The sequence below is a fragment of the Muntiacus reevesi genome, chromosome 22 (assembly GCF_963930625.1).
Source record: "Muntiacus reevesi chromosome 22, mMunRee1.1, whole genome shotgun sequence".
NCBI lineage: Eukaryota > Metazoa > Chordata > Mammalia > Artiodactyla > Cervidae > Muntiacus > Muntiacus reevesi.
The window spans coordinates 22,975,037-22,992,809 of NC_089270.1; the positions used below are offsets into that span (position 1 = coordinate 22,975,037).

Below are 17,773 nucleotides of genomic sequence, written 5' to 3' on the forward strand. Positions count from 1 at the left end.
AGCATCTTTTAATTTTACGGCTGCAATCACCAACTGCAGTGATTCTGGAGCCCCCAAAAATAAAGTCTGACACTGTTTCCACTGTTTCCCCATCCATTTCCCATGAAGTGATGGAACCAGATACCATGATCTTAGTTTAAATCCTTACAACTCATTAAATCCGTACAATCCTATTTTACAGATGAGAAAACTGAAGTTCAAGGGTTTTACCAAGTAATTTTTCCAAAGCTAGTACATGGCAGAAGTAAAACACAAACCCAGTAAGTTTGGCTGCTAAACCCATGACCTTATCATAAGATGGTAAATGTTTCAAAAACATGTGAAAAAAGAAAATAAGATTTGTTTCCTCCATATGGCATTTGAACATTTTGAAAATACTTTTTGCCAAACACTTTAGCAATTATCTATTATAAATCTCTTTGCTATGAAATGATGTAGGGATCATAAGGCTGAATTGGCAAATTAATTAAAAATAAATCTCTTGATGCTACTAGTTACATTTTTTCCCTCCCAAATGTGACTTGCAGGCAATCATAGAAAATGACTTGGATCATTTATAATAAGGGTGATGATTTTCATCAGATCATCCAGACATCAGAAAATTCAGGAAGCAGAGGGTACCTGAAAGCGGAAGGAGTCACTCTGGGCTGGGACCCCTGAGTGCCTGTACCACACGATACCTTCGTTGATATCTTGCTGGGTGAAGGTGCTGGTGGGAGTTGCTGTCCTCCCATCAGGCAGGTGCTGCCCTCCATCTGAAGGGCTGTCTGCAGGCATATTAACCAGAAGGACCACCTCCCCTAGGAAAAACACATAGTTAGGGAGGACCCTGGGAAAGGGAAAAGTCAATCAGAACTCTCATCTCCTTCTCTAACACTTTTTTTTTTTTTAACAAAAAAGATATGATGCACTTCTTTATTTTTATCTAAGGTGAAGGAAAGGACATAAACACAGAACTCAGTAGATGTCATCAAAATCACCTTTAGACAAAAAATACCCAGTCTTTCAGTTAAAAAAGCTAAAAGCCATTCAAGGGCAATTCATGTATGAAGTTACTGACTTGTGTCTATTAAAATTATATAAGAAGACTCTAATAGTCACGAACATTGCAAATACTGGGCATCAAATAGATCCATTTTACCCACAACTTCTTATGAACAGCAAATGTTTTCTAATCAGGAAACTTTTGGTGTAAACAAAAGGGGAAACTGGAAAAAAAAATCAGAAAAAAGTATTCTTGGAAGAATTCTATGCAATGAAAATAATAATACCTAATACTGGAATACATATGACAGGTTCTGCATGAAGCACCTCAGCAGTGGTTCAAACCCAGCTTCACCAAATAGAGTTGGGTAAGCTTACGTATGTACTATAAGTCTCTGTCCCTCATTGGTGAAAACAGAATAATAGTACATACTTCATAGGTGCTTAAAAAGAATGTTGGTTATCCTTATTGCTGTTTACTTAATCCTCCTGAAGATGCTACTATCATCTGCATTTTAAAGACAAAATTCTTTGTGCTCAGAAAAGTTCAAGAATTGGTTTGAGGTCACGCAGATCCAAAGTGGAGGAGCTGGGATTTGAATCTGAAGCTCATTTTCCTAGTCGTGAAACCCTGCTACCCATCATGATTATTTTATGTTCACAGGCCAACATTTACCTTGATAAATAACTGATCTTGTTTTTTCCTCCTTCACTCTCTAAACTTTATTAGAATTGAAGTAATGAAATCTACATCTAAACACCACCACAAACACCAATCTGTTTCTATTGTTTATTCTTCTCCTGGAGCTACTATTTTCTTAAAGTGAGATTGCAAATTCAGAGGTGTTATAGGAACAATCAAAATTTCACAAGGAGAATGTTCCTTCAAGTGAAGGCCAAGGAGGAGAATGGATGTGGTTTAGGAGGGAGGGGATATGGGTGTACTTATGGCTGATTCTTGTTGATGTTTGACAGAAAACAACAAAATTCTGCAAAGCAATTATCCTTCAACTAAAAAGTAAATAAAAAAAACAGAAGTCACATTCTTGTGAAAATGAATCTTAACAGTAAATCCGAAAGAAGCCTCTCTACCACTTTGATATTAAGAGGGAGAGAATAGTGTGTGTGTGTGTGTGTGTGTGTGTGTGTGTGTGAGAGAGAGAGAGACAGAGAGAGAGAGAGACAGAGACAGAGAGAGACAGAGAAAGAGAAAGAAAGAAACTGCACATATCTTTTAAATGTTCTGTAGGAAAAAACCAGATCTTGGTGCACTAGACATATTGGGCGATTAACAGTACACTTAGATTACCCTAGAGAAATTAGTTTTCTTTCTCAAAGGAAATACTGATTCTAATATTAACAAGCACTAAATTCAAGTTGAAAATGAACATAATATCCTGGATAGTGATGAAATACTGAAGTAATAGAAAAACATCAATATTCTTATTAAAATAATCATGTGCAAAATCAACTCACTCTAGTTCTTTCTTGGACTGTTTCTCATTTGTACCTAAGTCACAAATTCCATTACCCATCTCTTGCTGGTTCAACTTCTGTTCATAAGACCTTGTTAATAAATATGCTTTCCCAGGATGTGGACTGCTTATGAATGTGGGTAGTTCCAAAATATTCTTAGAGGAGATTTCCACAATGAAAATATGGAGAGTAGAAAAATATTTAAAGATCAATTTCCTAGATATTCTGCTTTGTAACAGGAATGCTAATTAAGCAGGGTTTCCTTAACAAGTCCTAATTAAATAAAGCTATTTTCCAGATTAAAAAAACCCATTGCCCTACTATGCAGATTAACAAGAATCATAAGATATTGACTAATCCCATTAATTTCAACCCAGTAAACAGTCAGTGAGCACCTGCTAGGTGCTAACTACTGTGGTCAGTCCTTTGGGATGGGGGACTCAAAGATCAGTAGGATGCAGTTCCTGCCTCCGGAGATCAGCCCCAGAACCAACTGGGAGCCACTGTGAGAGTTTCAGTAGTCTAATGGCAAGAATTGATTTAGTAGAACACAGAATGTATGAGAAAGTTCTGTGAAAGAGGCTGGATTTTAATTCAGAAAACCAATAACAACAGTAGCTAATATTTATGTGGACAGTTTGACCAATTACAAAGTTGCTGCAAAACCCAGATGAAATAAACTCAAGTAACAGAGGTAAGATCAGAAAGACATAAATAGATACTAGAATCATTAAGGGAGTGGAAGCAACAAAATTTAACAAGTGTGGCTCTAAAGGGTAAGAAAGAGGGAGGAATCAGATAATCACCTATTAGGTTGGGTGATGAGTAAGGAAGCGAGGCCACTAATGGGATGAGCAGGTAGAAAAGAAGATGAGGAATTCAGCACTGGGTATGTGGAATCCAAGATCTCTTTGTGACAAGCCCACAAGTAGACAGGGAGAAATACCAATATTTTGTGGGGTTCACTCCTTGCAGGTGAGAGCTTTTGCATTATAACTCATCTCTGCTTTTATCATAGTGTGACAAAATACAAGGAGATGATTCTCTAAATATATGAGAATCCAGGTTTAAAATACAGTCCAGGCTTAAAAAGCAGAAAATGATATCTACTAGTGATTTCCTTGATATTGAAGTCAATATTTTAACCAAGAATCTTGGAGGGAAATTGTAATAGGTTTTAAGAATTGGAATCACAATGAATTATTTTGGGTTTGGGATAATTTGCATTGAAGTTTCCTTACACTATGCTAAATAACCTAGAATTGGCAATGTAAGTCAGATTCTCCCTCAAATGATACTCAAGTTGCTTCAATAAAACCATCTCATTTAATTTACTCTCAAATTTGCTAAAGGTACACATATTAATCAACTTGCCTAAACTTACATTTGAAAAAAGTGGTGAGTCTGCAAATAGTGGAACGTAGTATATGCATAAAAATGCATATGCATATACTACACGAACAATTTACATTGGATTCAGTTACACAGTCAGGTCTTCCCCAAAGCCTAAAGCTCAACTGGAACATCCCAGTGTGATGACAGAGTGCTTAGTAGCTAGGGTGGCTCTGAGGTAAGGGCTCCATAATTCACAAAACCAGGATAGATGGGTGTAAGTAGATTTGTGTTAAGTGGGCTTCTGGTTCCCACCACCTTTTTCCTCTTGAATGGCTCCTAAGGGTAATGTGATTTGATTATTACCAGTGGGGAGCTCTGAACACACAGAAATAGGATTATGTTCCTAGGAAGAAGTTAATTAAGAGAGTTATGGTAGAAAAGGGTCAAAATCAAGTCTGTATGGCATTTATCAAGCTGAAATGGCTTGCAAATCACCTCATTGAGCATTGTTCCATTTAATACTTTAACAGAATATTGGGATATTGGGATACCTTTAAGAAATTTAACTTCTTGATTGTTTTTATGATCAAGATAAAGGTAAAGAAGACCCAGAGGGATTGGGTAGAGAGGGAAGTGGGAGGGGGGATTGGGATGGGGAATACATGTAAATCCATGGCTGATTCATGTCAATGTATGACAAGACCCACTGCGGTATTGTAGAGTGATTAGCCTCCAACTAATAAAAATAAATGAAAAATAAATAAATAAAAAATTTAATATATCAAATGAGTCAAAGATTTTTAGAGCTGAAAAGACTTAAACATTGTCTAGCTTAAAATCAGTGGGTGAAATATGGCAAAGTTGAATAAGGTCTGTGACCTAATTAGTAGCATTGTAGTAGCGCTGATTTTCTGGTTTTGATTACTGTTCTATGGTGGTGGTGGTGGTTTAATCACTTCTTCATGTCCAACTTTTTGCCACCCCATAGACTGTAGCCTGCCAGACTCCTCTGTCCCTGGGATTTTCTAGGTAAGAATACTGGAATGGGTTGCCATTTCCACCTCCAGGGGATCTTCCCCGTCCAGGGATCGAACCTGGGTCTCCTACATTGCAGGCAGATTCTTTACCAAGTAAGCCACTAGGAAAGCCCATTTTTCTATGGTTATGTAAGATGTTAATATTCGGGGGAGTGGTTAAAGCATATTCAAGAGCTTTTTTGCACATTTTTGCAACTTTTCAGTAAGTCTAAAATTATTTTTAAGTAGTTCCATCTTTCAAAGAAACCTATGGCTCAAGGGGGTCCACTTGTCTTCCTCAAGGTTATACATCTATAATAAACTACAGTTCAGCTAGACTGATTGTTTTATAACTTTGTCAATTATTGATTAGATTGTGACTTTTAATGCCTTCGTGGACTCTAGAGTTATTCTTAAACAATACTGAGTTAATTTTTTCTTCACCAGAGAAAATATATAATTTTAAGAATCTGATAACCTGGGGAAAAATGAATTATTATTTCTCTACCATTTAATCACACCAAGCAATTTTGATGACTATAGTTTTCATTTTCAAGTAATTACTTATTTCTTTTAAAAAATCTGCCTGTCTGTTGTTTTCACTTTTATAACATTTTATCTTCTTACAATTCCAATTCCTTCTTCTGTGTTTTTAAATCTTTTAAAATATGCTTATTTCATAGTTTTTGAAAGCTTGCTCCTTCATTTGAAATTCTTTGGGTTTTAATCTTCTTGTTTGTTTTTGCTATGGTACTACAGATTGTTTCCTCATATGTTCTGTAATTTTGAATTCTGAGCTAATCTTCAGTGGTTATATCTGTGAGAATCTGTGCCATCTGGAGTTAAGAGTGGGCATTCCACAATAGTTTCTACTATTTTCTGCAAGGGACACAAGAAGTATCATTGGCCTGAGATCAATTTCCACATTAATGCCTCAGCTTTGGGTTTCTCAGACAGTATACATGGTGTAATGGAACTTTGGGTCTTCAGGAGAAAAAGGCCTGAAGTTCTGAATTTTTAGCGGGCATTTTTTGTTCTGTTCTGAGCCCTGGGAAACACTGGTAGTTTCTTTACCATCTGTCTGTGCTGGTGAACTTCTTGTCTTAATTCCAGCTTTCTGTTTCAGCATGGGCATTAAATCCCAACCCCCCCCCACGTTATTGAGACACAAACAACCCCTCTCAGAGAAGACATGCCATCAGCTCCTGTCCAGGTTTGCAGTCCCTTCTCTGTTTCTTGCACCTGGAAATTCTTCTATATCCTTGAGGGATCTGCTATGAGAGCCTTTTAGTTCTTCATCTCTTTTACCCATCATTTCTAGGTGAGAATGACAGGTTATCACACTCTACTATCTGTCTGGAAGTGGAAGTAATGATGGAAAACTTGAGAAATGTTTTAATGTAAAGTTTTTTGTTTTTGTATTTTTTTAAAAAGAAAGTCTCAAGAAGAAAGCAGGTGATGGAGAATTTCCTAGTGGTCCAGGGGTTAGGACTTGGCATTTTCACTGCTGGGGCCAGGGTTCAGTTCCTGGATGGGGAACTTTCACAAGCCAGGTGACCAAAGAAAAGAAAAGAAAAAAATCAGTGATGTACCCAAGGTAGAGTTTAAGAGCCTGAACTTTGACAGTAAACTGACATAATGCTCGTCAGGTGACTTTTAACAAGCTATGCTCTCTGTAAATGGGATTTGTTTATTTAAAAAAATTTTTTAGCATCTTGTAATCCTTTTAATTAAAACAGGTGTTTTAGACATATATCTTTCTTCCCATATATCATTATTTTGTAGGACAGATGCCTAGAAGGGGATTATTATTGAAATTATCAGTGAATTTGATACAAAGTGCCAATTTGTATGGTAGTAAAGTCTGGATTAATTTAGCTCCCACCATCTATGAAGAAAGTGACTCAGTTTTTCATATTCCCACTGTGCCCTATCCTCACCCTCAGGGTGCACTGGCTGTAAAGGGAAGTTGTTTTAAAACTTACATTTTAGGTTTAAACATACTATGTTTGCATCAGTCAACATACTATCCAGTACCTGATATGGGCACAGGGTGAAAGAACTCTTTGATTATTCTTTCTTTAAAGGGGATGTGTTTGAAAGACACGTTCATTGGAAACACAACCTTTCTGTGTGACATCACACAGGAGCAAGTCTCAGACTGCAGAAAGCAATGATGAAATCATGACAAAGGGCGGGGGGGAAAGTTACCAAATTGGGGGTGGTCCTGTGTGATTTTGTAGATGATTTCTGAGGCACTGGCACCTGGAGCTTCTGCCTGTAAGATTCTGTTGGTAATCTGCAGCATCCCACCTTCTGGAACCCACACCATTGAATTAGACACAAGCCGAAGACCTCGATCATTCTAGAATAGAGAGAGAGTAGAGCATTAGGTTCCCTGGTTCGTATCCGGGTGCCCCCTCGGTGATTTTGGTTTCCCTGGTGGCTCTGTGGTAAAGAATTCGCCTGCCAATGCAGGACATGAGGGTTCGATCCCTGGGTCAGGAGAAGGAATGGAGAAGGAAATGGCAACCCAGTTCAATACTCCTGCCTGGAAAATCCAATGGACAGAGAAGCCTGGCAGGCTACAGTCCATGCAGTCACAAAAGAATTGGCCACAACTGAACAACAACAACAACAAAAAATAAGGTATCAGTCTTTAAAAATATAAGTTATTAGGTCCTATTCCTGCTAAATGTTGTTTAAAAAGAGAGATTCATAGCTTTAGAGTCACACTGTGAACAATATGTATGTATATGTGTAGATATATACATGCATAAGTTTATAGGTATGTATGTATATATCCTGCTTTTTTCTTCTGATTTCTCATGAGCAAATAACTTGTATCATTTAGAAAGACTAAGTCTTTTCTTTATTTCATTTGTACATCTAACTGTCCTTCCACCCTCCCCATCCACCTATATTCAACAACTATGCATTAAGCATCTATTATATGCCAGATCTTTTGCTGGAGGACTGAGGTATATAAGGCTGGCTGAAATAAGACCTCAGTTTCAGAACCTACAGTCTAGTGGGGCAGGTAGAAATATAAATAGTTAGGATGCATCACAAGTGAGGCTTCAACAGGGCACTGTGAGAGAATAAAGGAGACAGGAGATATCCTCTTTGGGGAAGGAATGTTCAGGAAGGCTTTCCCATGGAAATGCCACTTAATTTTTGAATGACAGAAAAAGGCTTTGTCTAAGAGAATAAGAGAAACAGACTCCAGGAAGAGGGCCTAGCCTAAGCGGAGATATTAGCCAGTGCAATGTGTGCTTAATAAATTATCCAAGTGTCTGTACAAGAAGAATCTAGGGAGCCAGGGGAAGTGAGTGACAGTCGCTCAGTCGTATCTGACTCTTCGCGACCCCACTGACTGTGGCCTGTCGTGCTCCTCTGTCCACGGAATTCTCCAGGCAAGAATACTGAAGTGGGTTGCTATTTCTTCCTCCAGGGGATCTTCCTGACCCAGGGATCCAACCTGGGTCTGCCGCATTGCAGGCAGATTCTTTACCATCTGAGCCACTAGGGAAGCCAGAGCCAGGTGAGGGGATGAATAAAAAGTGAACTTAATGTTGGCTAGGAGAAGGTAGAAGCTGCACTGAAAGTCTCACTTTAGCTTGTAGGCATTGTAAAATCAACATGAATCTTCAGGGAAGGAGGAGGATGATCAGGTCTGGGTTTTAGAGAACCTCCAACAGCAAGAGATGGTAGGGACTAGAGTTGGGATGAATCTGGGGCTGGAGAAAACATTTAACAAGTTCTTGTAACGGCTTAGTTGAGGGAAGACAAAGATGATTGCGGTGGGAATGAATAGTGTTTTTAATTTCTATCTCCTATACTTTAAAAAAAGAGGAACAGATTCCAGAAACACTACAGAGGCCAAACTGATGGGCCTGGATGACTGATCGAAAGTGAAGCCCTTAGAAGCATCAGTATGGAACAGCTGACTGGTAGAAATCAGCTCGTTAGTGGCCCCGAGAAGGCAACCATTCTAATTGCTAAAGCTAATGTCATTAAAAAGTGCTGCCACTCTTGATTTGCAAGCGCACACCTCTTCCAAAGGTTCCTAATTGACATTTTCCACAGGATGGGATTAGTGAGACAGCCTGTGTTCTGTTTTCACTTTTCCTACTTGCACAATCGGTAAATCTGATGTTTCAAAATAGGGCATTTCAGAAGGGATGTTATTTTAAATGATTGCTGTTTCAAATATGCCAATAAATAGGACAGAGCAAACAGCATGCCCAGGAGGAGAATATTTGGAACAGAAGACAACAAGTATTCCTTTGCTGTCACTTGAATGAGAGCATTTCCCCTCTTAGGAGGTGGACACAGCCATTTTTACCACAATCACTGAGAAACTAAGCCGGTGCCCTGGAGAATGTGGTTGCTGTTGCCAACACACCTTCTATGTGATTGGTAATCAAGGGCAAAATCACACTGAATTTTCACAATTCAGATGGCATATTATTTATAGAAAGTGAAAGTGAAGTCGCTCAGTCATGTCCGACTCTTTGTGACCCCAAGGAGTGTAGCCCACCAGGCTCCGAGGTCCATAGGATTTTCCAGGCAAGAATACTGGAGTGGGCTGCCATTTCCTTCTCCATATGAAAACATCAAGACACACCAAAAACTTGGCCTGTCACCTACCAGAATTCTGGGGGAAAGGGCCCTATTAACTCTCTGTGTGTTTATTAGTTGCTCAGGCATGTCTGACTCTTTGCAACCCCATGGACTGTAGCCCGCCAAGCTCCTCTGTCCATGGGATTCTCCAGGCAAGAATACTGGAGTGGGTTTACATTTCCTTCTCCACTATTAACTCTAGCAGAGTTTTATAAAACATAATAATTACCTAAACCCAGGTATATTAATTGCTAGAAATCTTTCTAATAGCAGCAGCCTCATCACACTTGATTGTGTGATGGAGATCAGTCACACACCAACCACCATTTTCTTGGACTGATGAGTAGTGTGGTTTTTCACATTCCAAACAGGTAAATAAGCACTGTATCCTGAATGCACATCCCCAGATATCTCTTCTACTGCATTTCTATATCGACTACACTTTATCAATGTAATTCTTTATAACTCCTGAGTGTCAATTTTTAAGAAACAGTTCTCTTTGCAACTCAGTGTTCAGAAACCAGTACCATCTGGAAGCTTCTTACAATTTCAGACTCTCGGGCTCCATCCCAGATCTTCTGAAGTAGAATCTTCATTTTAACTTTTTACTAGTTTTATTGAAGTATACTTGACAAAGAAAAATTGTATATATTTAAGTATATAACTTCCCTGGTGGCTCAGAAGTAAAGAATCTACCTGCAATGCAGAAGACCTGGGTTCAGTCTCTGGGTGGGGAAGATCCCCTGGAGGAGGGCATGACAACCCACACCAGTATTCTTGCCTGGAGAATCCCATGAACAGAAGAGCCTGGCATGCTATAGTTCATGGGGTCACAAAAAGTCAGACACCACTAAGCAACTAACACTTACTTAGTTAAGGTATATAACATGATGTTTTGATGTATGTATAAATTGTGAAACGATGAACAATCAAGCTAAATAAGTCTTCCACCACCTCACAGAGTTATAGATTTTTGTGTGTGATGAAAACACTGAAGATCAACTCTCTTAGCAAGTGTACAATACAGAATTCTTAAGTATAATCACCATGCTATACATTGGATCTACAGAATTATTCATCACTTATGACAGAATCTTTCTACTCTTTGACCAACATCTCCTGGTTTCCCCCACCCCTAGCAGCCATCATTTTACACTATTTTTATGAGTTCAAATTCTTTAGATTACAAATGTGAGATAGTGCAGTCTGTATGGGCTTCCCTTGTGGCTCAGCTGGTAAAGAATCTGCCTGCAATGGGAGAGACCTGGGTTTGATCCCTAGGTTGAGATGATTGCCTGGAGAAGGGAAAGGCTACCCACTCCAGTATTCTGGCCTGGAGAATTCCATGGACTGTATATTCCATGGGGTTGTAAAGAGTTGGACATGAATGACCAACTTTCACTTTCAGCTTATTTTATAAACTCATGTCTGCAGTCACAAATGACAGCATTTTTTTTTTCTTTTTAAAGGCTGAGTAACATTCCATTGTATATACAACCACATTTCCTTTATCCATTCATCCACACTTAGGCTGTTTTTATATCTTGGCTATTGTAAACAGTCCTGCCATAAACATGGGAGTGCAGATATCTCTTTGAGACACTGACTTCATTTCCTTTGGACATATATCCAGAAATGGGATTGCTGGATCATACAGTGATTCTATTTTTAACCTTTAAGGAACACCCATACTGTTTTCCATAGCAGCTGTACCAACTTAGAATTCCACCAATGGCATATAAAGGTTCCCTTTTCTCCATACCTTCACCAATACTTGCTATTTGTGTCTTTTTGAGAACAACCTTCTAACAGATGTAAGGTGCTATCTCATTATGGTTTTGATTTATCTTTTCCTAATTAGTGATTTTGAGCCCCTTTTCATGCATCTTTTGGCTATGTGTATGTCTTCTCTGAAAAATGTCTATGTACCTTCTTAGCTCCTTTTTTTTTTTAAGCTTTTTTAAGCTATTGAGTTGAGTTCCGTGTATATTTTAGATATTAACCCCTTATTGGATAGATGTTTTCAAAATTTTCTCCCATTCTTTACTTTGCCTTTTCATTTTGTTGATAGTTTCCTTTGGGCACAGCATTTCAGTCCCACTTATGTTTAAATAAGATCCCCAGGAGATATGGAATCATGCTAAAATGTGAGAAGTCTGGCCCAAGGACAGAGATCACAATGGGTTTAGAATGCTTCTCCCAAACTCCACAGACAAGCCTTTAAGAATATTTACATTTATAACAGAGTAATACATATGTCTCTGTTTGGGGACTGTTTGTTGACAGTACTTAAGAAGAAATGGACAACCATCCAAAGAAAAGAAGTATAATTCTCCCCATTTATTATGATGAAGATGATTTTATCAGTTGCTTTCTTTTGGGAAGATTCAAGAAGAGAAGAATAGAAGTCTGTGCACCATCTTTTTCTACAGCTAATATGTCCTAAACAAATTTGAACCTACTTTCCCCAGTGGTTCTGACATTTTGTAATTTCTTTATCTCCTTATACAGGCACACCTTGGAGATACTGTGGATTTGGTTCCAGACCACTGCAATAAAGCAAATATAGCAATAAAATAAGTCACACAATTTTTTTTTGGTTTCCCAGTACATATAAAAATTATGATGTACCTTATGGGGCTTCCCTGGTGGCTCAGATGGTAAAGAATCTGCCTGTAATGCAGGAGACCTGGGTTTGATGCCTGAGTCAGGGAGATCCCCCTGGAGAAGGAAATGCCAACCTGCTCCAGTATTCTTGCCTAGAGAATTCCATGGACACAGGAACCTGGTAGGCTACAGTCCATGGGGTTGCAAAGAGTTGGACATGACTGAGCAACTAACACTTTCACTTTACATTATACTATAGTCCATTAAGTGTCTAAAAAAACCAATGTACATACCTTAACTAAAATTTATTGCAAAAAATGCTAACCATCATCTGAGCCTTTAGCATGTCATAATCTTTAATAGTAACATCCCAAATCACTGATTACCATAACAAATATAATAATACTAATTCAAAACCTTGAAATATTGCAAAAATTACCAAACCGTGTTACGAAGACATGAAGTGAGCAAATGCTGTTGGAAAAATGGCCCTGACAGGTTTGCTATAAATCTTCAATTTGTAAAAAAACATAGTATTTGCAAAGCACAATAAAATGAAGTATGCCTATAGGTTTTTTTTTTTTTTTTTTTTTAATGGTACACATATCCTTCTAAGTTCAAGAAATTAGCCATAATTTCAGTTGAAGAATCTTCTGCCTAGTGATGTTTTATATATCCTTCAGGGCACCACATGAGAAGGGAATGAAATCTCAACAACGGATATGGGGGGATAATTAAAACAGTGATTTAAATTAAATAGTTCTAATTAATTTCATAAAACAACAGGCATACAGAAATGCTGGTAATAAAGTTTAGCTATTATATGCTGTATCACAAACCAAGATTTTAATTTTGTAAACTAGAAGTAAAGGCATATGACTTTATCATTTGGAGGAAAAATCTCACAAACAAAATGTAAACTTCCTCCCTCCCTCCCCAGTTAAAAGATTGGAACATAAATGATGAGCTCAACTATGATGGCGCATCCCAACCTAACTTTATTCAATAGAAAATGGTTATAATTGGATATAACAGCAACCTTCACATATTATTTATTCCGTAAGAAATAATTTGTAATGGCTCATTTATACCATGGCTTTTAAAATTTAATCTTGGAATCTGAAAGAGACACGTGCACCCCAATGTTCATTGCAGCACTGTTTATAATAGCCAGGACATGGAAGCAACCCAGATGCCCATCAGCAGATGAATGGATAAGGAAGCTGTGGTACATATACACCATGGAATATTACTCAGCTGTTAAAAAGAATTCATTTGAATCAGTTCTAATGAGATGGATGAAACTGGAGCCCATTATACAGAGTGAAGTAAGCCAGAAAGATAAAGACCATTACAGTATACTAACACATATATACGGAATTTAGATAGATGGTGGCGATAACCCTATATGCAAAACAGAAAAAGAGACACAGAAGTACAGAACAGACTTTTGAACTCTGGGGGAGAACGTGAGGGTGGGATGTTTTGAAAGAACAGCATGTATACTATCTATGGTGAAACGGACCACCAGCCCAGGTGGGATGCATGAGTCAGGTGCTCGGGCCTGGTGCACTGGGAGGACCCTGAGGAGTCGGGTGGGGAGGGAGGTGGGAGGGGGGATCGGGATGGGGAATACGTGTAACTATATGGCTGATTCATGTCAATGTATGACAAAACCCACTGAAATGTTGTGAAGTGATTGGCCTCCAACTAATAAAATAATATTAAAAAAAAAAAAAAATTTAATCTTGGAGGTCATAGTGGATTTTAGGGAAGGATTATGTGAGGTGACGCCTATAAGGTGAAACACAGGTGCTGCCTACCAGAATGAAGAACAATGAAAAGATAATTGTACTGTTTTGTGTTTGCCAATGCGTGTATATGGCTCAGAAACTGCAGCTTTGGGTCAAGAGTACAGAACCACTGTTCCATGTAGATTTCAACTGCTTTATAAACAAACAAACAAATACATAAATATTTTGTAATCGACAAACACTTTTTGAGAGTATACTCTGAGTGATGTACCTTACAAGATACTAAATTGAACCACCTCAACAAGTCCAAAACAGGTGAAAACCTGATATGTGGTGAGGCTTTATTTATTTATGAGGTAGGAAGACTCTTTTTCAGGGAAATAAACATTTTCATGCCATTGATATTTATAACTCTCACCAACACCCTTGTAATCAAACTGTGTCCCTGTAAGACAACCCATGGGAGGACAGGTTTTAAGAAAATTGAAGGAAAGCACAACAGGGCTTTTTAGCTGCACATGAGTCTTACCAAGGTCAAACAGCCATAGAAGGCTTTCAGCAGTAGAATTTCCCATCCAGGTCATAGCATGACACTTGGGGGTTTTTAACATCAAAGCATTACCCAGTTGCAGAAAACTGCTCAGACAACAACAAATGAGGTCAGAAAGATCATCAGATTTATTGCCAAAGTAGAAAAAGAGGCATGATTTCCAGAGATGCTTTAATTAATGAAAAAGAAGGTAATTCCTTGAAAGCCCAGCAGTGGAGAGAAATCTGCCAATAACTAAGGCTTCTCCCTGCCCACATTTTAGCCCTTATTAGACCTCGATTGCTTTAGAATCGTATCTCTACAGGCTTGAGTTTGGTAATCCACCCAATTAATGAAAGCCTATTCAGCAGAGCATTCTTTATTACCTTTTAATCTTTTTGAATTCTTTTGCCTCCTTCCCCCAACAGAACATGTTTTAACATCAGTCTTGGGCCTGTTTTCTCCTCAGCAACTCAGTATAAGCCTGGAGGGTAGCAGTCAAGTTTACTCACTGCCAGGCCAAGGATAAAAACATAAAGTTGGGGAAAGTGACATAGAATCTGGTAAATAAGAGTGGAACCGACAGCTCTGAGCCACGGTTTCAGATAGGCCATTCCAGCATCAGCAGAAGAGCCCAGTAGGCTGATGAATCTGATGCAAGGAATCTACTCAAAGACAGGAACATGGGCACCAGCCTACCTCCAGCTGTTGCCTCCACCCATCTATCTCTCCATCCAACAGAAACGTACTAAGCTTCCACAATGTGTTTGGCTCAAGGCTCAAATACTGAAACAGTTCCTGCTCTCAACAAAGCTTCTTTTTCCATCCCTCCTTCCCTTTCCATCTATCTTACTAGATTAAGTTTTATGTTGAACAACACTGGGATCAATTTGTACATTCATTCACTAGGAATTAGACCTAAAATCCTTGGTCATTCTATTTAAGCCACCAGCTAGATATAGGCCAGTAACTGTCCTCACCCCAAATTTAATACACAGGTAGCTTGGGGTAAGGACTTTGATGCTCTCTTCAGAAATGGCTAGCAGAACAAAATCAATCATGGCTGACTATGTACCTGTTGGACACCATTAGCAGTTAAGGCAATTTTTTCTTCTCCAGCTTGAGTAGACATATGATTATAAATAGCTTCACTCATTTCAAGATGTGGTTAAGTCTACAGGGAAGATTTGGAGAGGCTTCGGGCCCAGACTGCTTGGATAGGACATTGAGAACTGGCTAATTATTGTCTCCATTCTGTCCATTAAGGGGATAAGAATATATATGACCAAAAATACTGGGGGAAAAATGAGCTAGAATGTAAAAAAGCCATATGGTCAAGTGTGAGGAGACAGAACATGCTTGATTTGAAATCTCAGATCCATCACTAAATAACTTTTGGGGAAATAAACATTTTTAAACCTCTTAAAATGCTTTTAAACCTCCTTTATTTCAGTTTCCTCTTTTGGAAAATTAAAGATAACAATTCGACAAATTCCCTATAATGATCCTGAAGATCAAAAAAAGTAATTCACATCAAGCATTACTGCCCAATGAAAGATAAAAAAAAATTCCTTCCACCAAGAGTAGAATATCCTTTAGAGGTAATAAGGTTACATAGCCTCTATTTTAACCTTCTTCACTAGGATATTGTAAAGATGAGCAGAATAGATGTGAGAAAAAGCACTCTGAATTCCTAAAAGAAGATACAGTCTACATTTGTAAAATATTTTCAGGATGAGACTGACATGTTTATTATTCATGCATTCTAATGGCTGCCGGGGCTCTGGGACCTGATTTCACTTTTCTAATTCATTGGCTTAGAAGCCATTAGTTCACCTGATGGACAAGTAAGCAGAGCACCACAGGACATGGAGGCATGGGAGGGGGAGGGTGGAAGGACAGTCACATGACCCCCAGCTTGTAGGCAGTATAAGAATTCTCAAGTTCTATGCTTAAGCCTAATTTATAAATTAAAATTCTGTTCTTTGTCATATTTTGGTATTCAAAACATCTAAAATCCTAGAAATACTCTTCAGTCGTGGGCCATGATGGTGCAACATACTGTACTAAGCTCCAAACATGGAGATTGAAACGTCGATAGGAAAGGCGGCTGCTAGGGTTGCACCGAAATCCTGTAACAATCTTAAAGAGACCAAGAAGGAAGAACAGAAAACTTTCTGTGTCTGTCTAGACTTCATCTCTTCAGAAGTAAGCCTCATCTCCCAGGGCAATTGCAAGAGGGTGATAATTAGGATTAGCTTCAAGGTGGCTACCTGCCAACCCAATCTCATCATCAGCCTTCGCTTCCTCCCACCCATCTCATCCCACCATCACTGTTTTCAACAGCTGAAAGTAATGAGACCAGAGACTGAGAAACCATCTGGCAAACCATATTAGATTCAGCTCTTCACCTTCGCGAGGATCAGTGACAAATTGTAAGTGATCGCTGGTGAGAAAGTGACAAGTGATTTCTAAACTGTCCTCAGCAGACCAATCTCTCTAGCTAATCATCAGTGACACCTCAATAAGTGCTGATATTTGGAATGAGAAGTTATAAAAAAAACTATAAGTCTCCCAACCTGCCATCATGAGAAAGAGTCATTCTTGCTTTTACAGAGAAAAGAGCTTCGAGTGAAATATCAAGTAATACATGACTTTGAAAATATTTTTTGATTAGCATGGGCTAGCCCATTTGTATTTCCCTAAATGCGGTGGCCATCCTATTAGCAGTATCCAAAGCCTTTTATGTTGTACGTGGATGAAATTGTGTAAAATGGCTATGTGTTAATTTTAATAAGTTGGAAAAAAATTTAATTCTACATTAAGTCCAGGATTTCACAAGTGTTATTTATTAGGAAGAAGTCATGATTTTAAAAAAGTAAGTTGAATCACTAATCATTAGGGAAATATAAACCAAAACTACAATGAAGTATCACCTCACACTGGTCAGAATGGCCATCAATAAAAAATCTATATACAATAAACGCTGGAGAGGGTATGGAGAAAAGGGAACCTCCCTACATTGTTGGTGGGAACGTAAATTGGTACAACCACTACAGAAAGCAGTATGGAGGTTTCTTAAAAACTAAATACAGAACTATGACATGGGTGGGAGGGGGGATCAGGATGGAGAACACATGTAAATCCATGGCTGATTCATGTCAATGTATGGCAAAAACCACTAAAATATTGTAAAGTAATTAGCCTCCAACTAAAAAAAAAAAAAAAAAGAACTATGACCTGATCCAGCAATCTCACTACTGGGCATGTACCCTGAGAAAACTACAATTAGAAAAGATACATGCGCCCCAATGTTCCCTGCAGCACTATTTACAATAGTTAAGACATGGGAGCAACCTAAATGCCCAACAACAGAAGAATGGATAAAGAAGATACGGTATATGTACCATTGTGTATATGTGGTATATGTGGTACATGTACACAAT

The 17,773-nt window shown here is 38.4% G+C and overlaps 1 protein-coding gene across 1 annotated transcript in view; it reads right to left on the bottom strand.

The window, feature by feature from the left end:
- Positions 1–17,773, bottom strand: part of FRAS1 (Fraser extracellular matrix complex subunit 1) — a 506,878-nt gene that overhangs the window by 137,330 nt on the left and 351,775 nt on the right. The window contains exons 30-31 of the mRNA XM_065913973.1: positions 7,023–7,176; positions 622–800 (exon numbers count right to left, since the gene is read on the bottom strand). Of these exons, the coding sequence (XP_065770045.1) occupies positions 622–800; positions 7,023–7,176 (333 nt within the window). The remainder of the gene's footprint in view (positions 1–621; positions 801–7,022; positions 7,177–17,773) is intronic.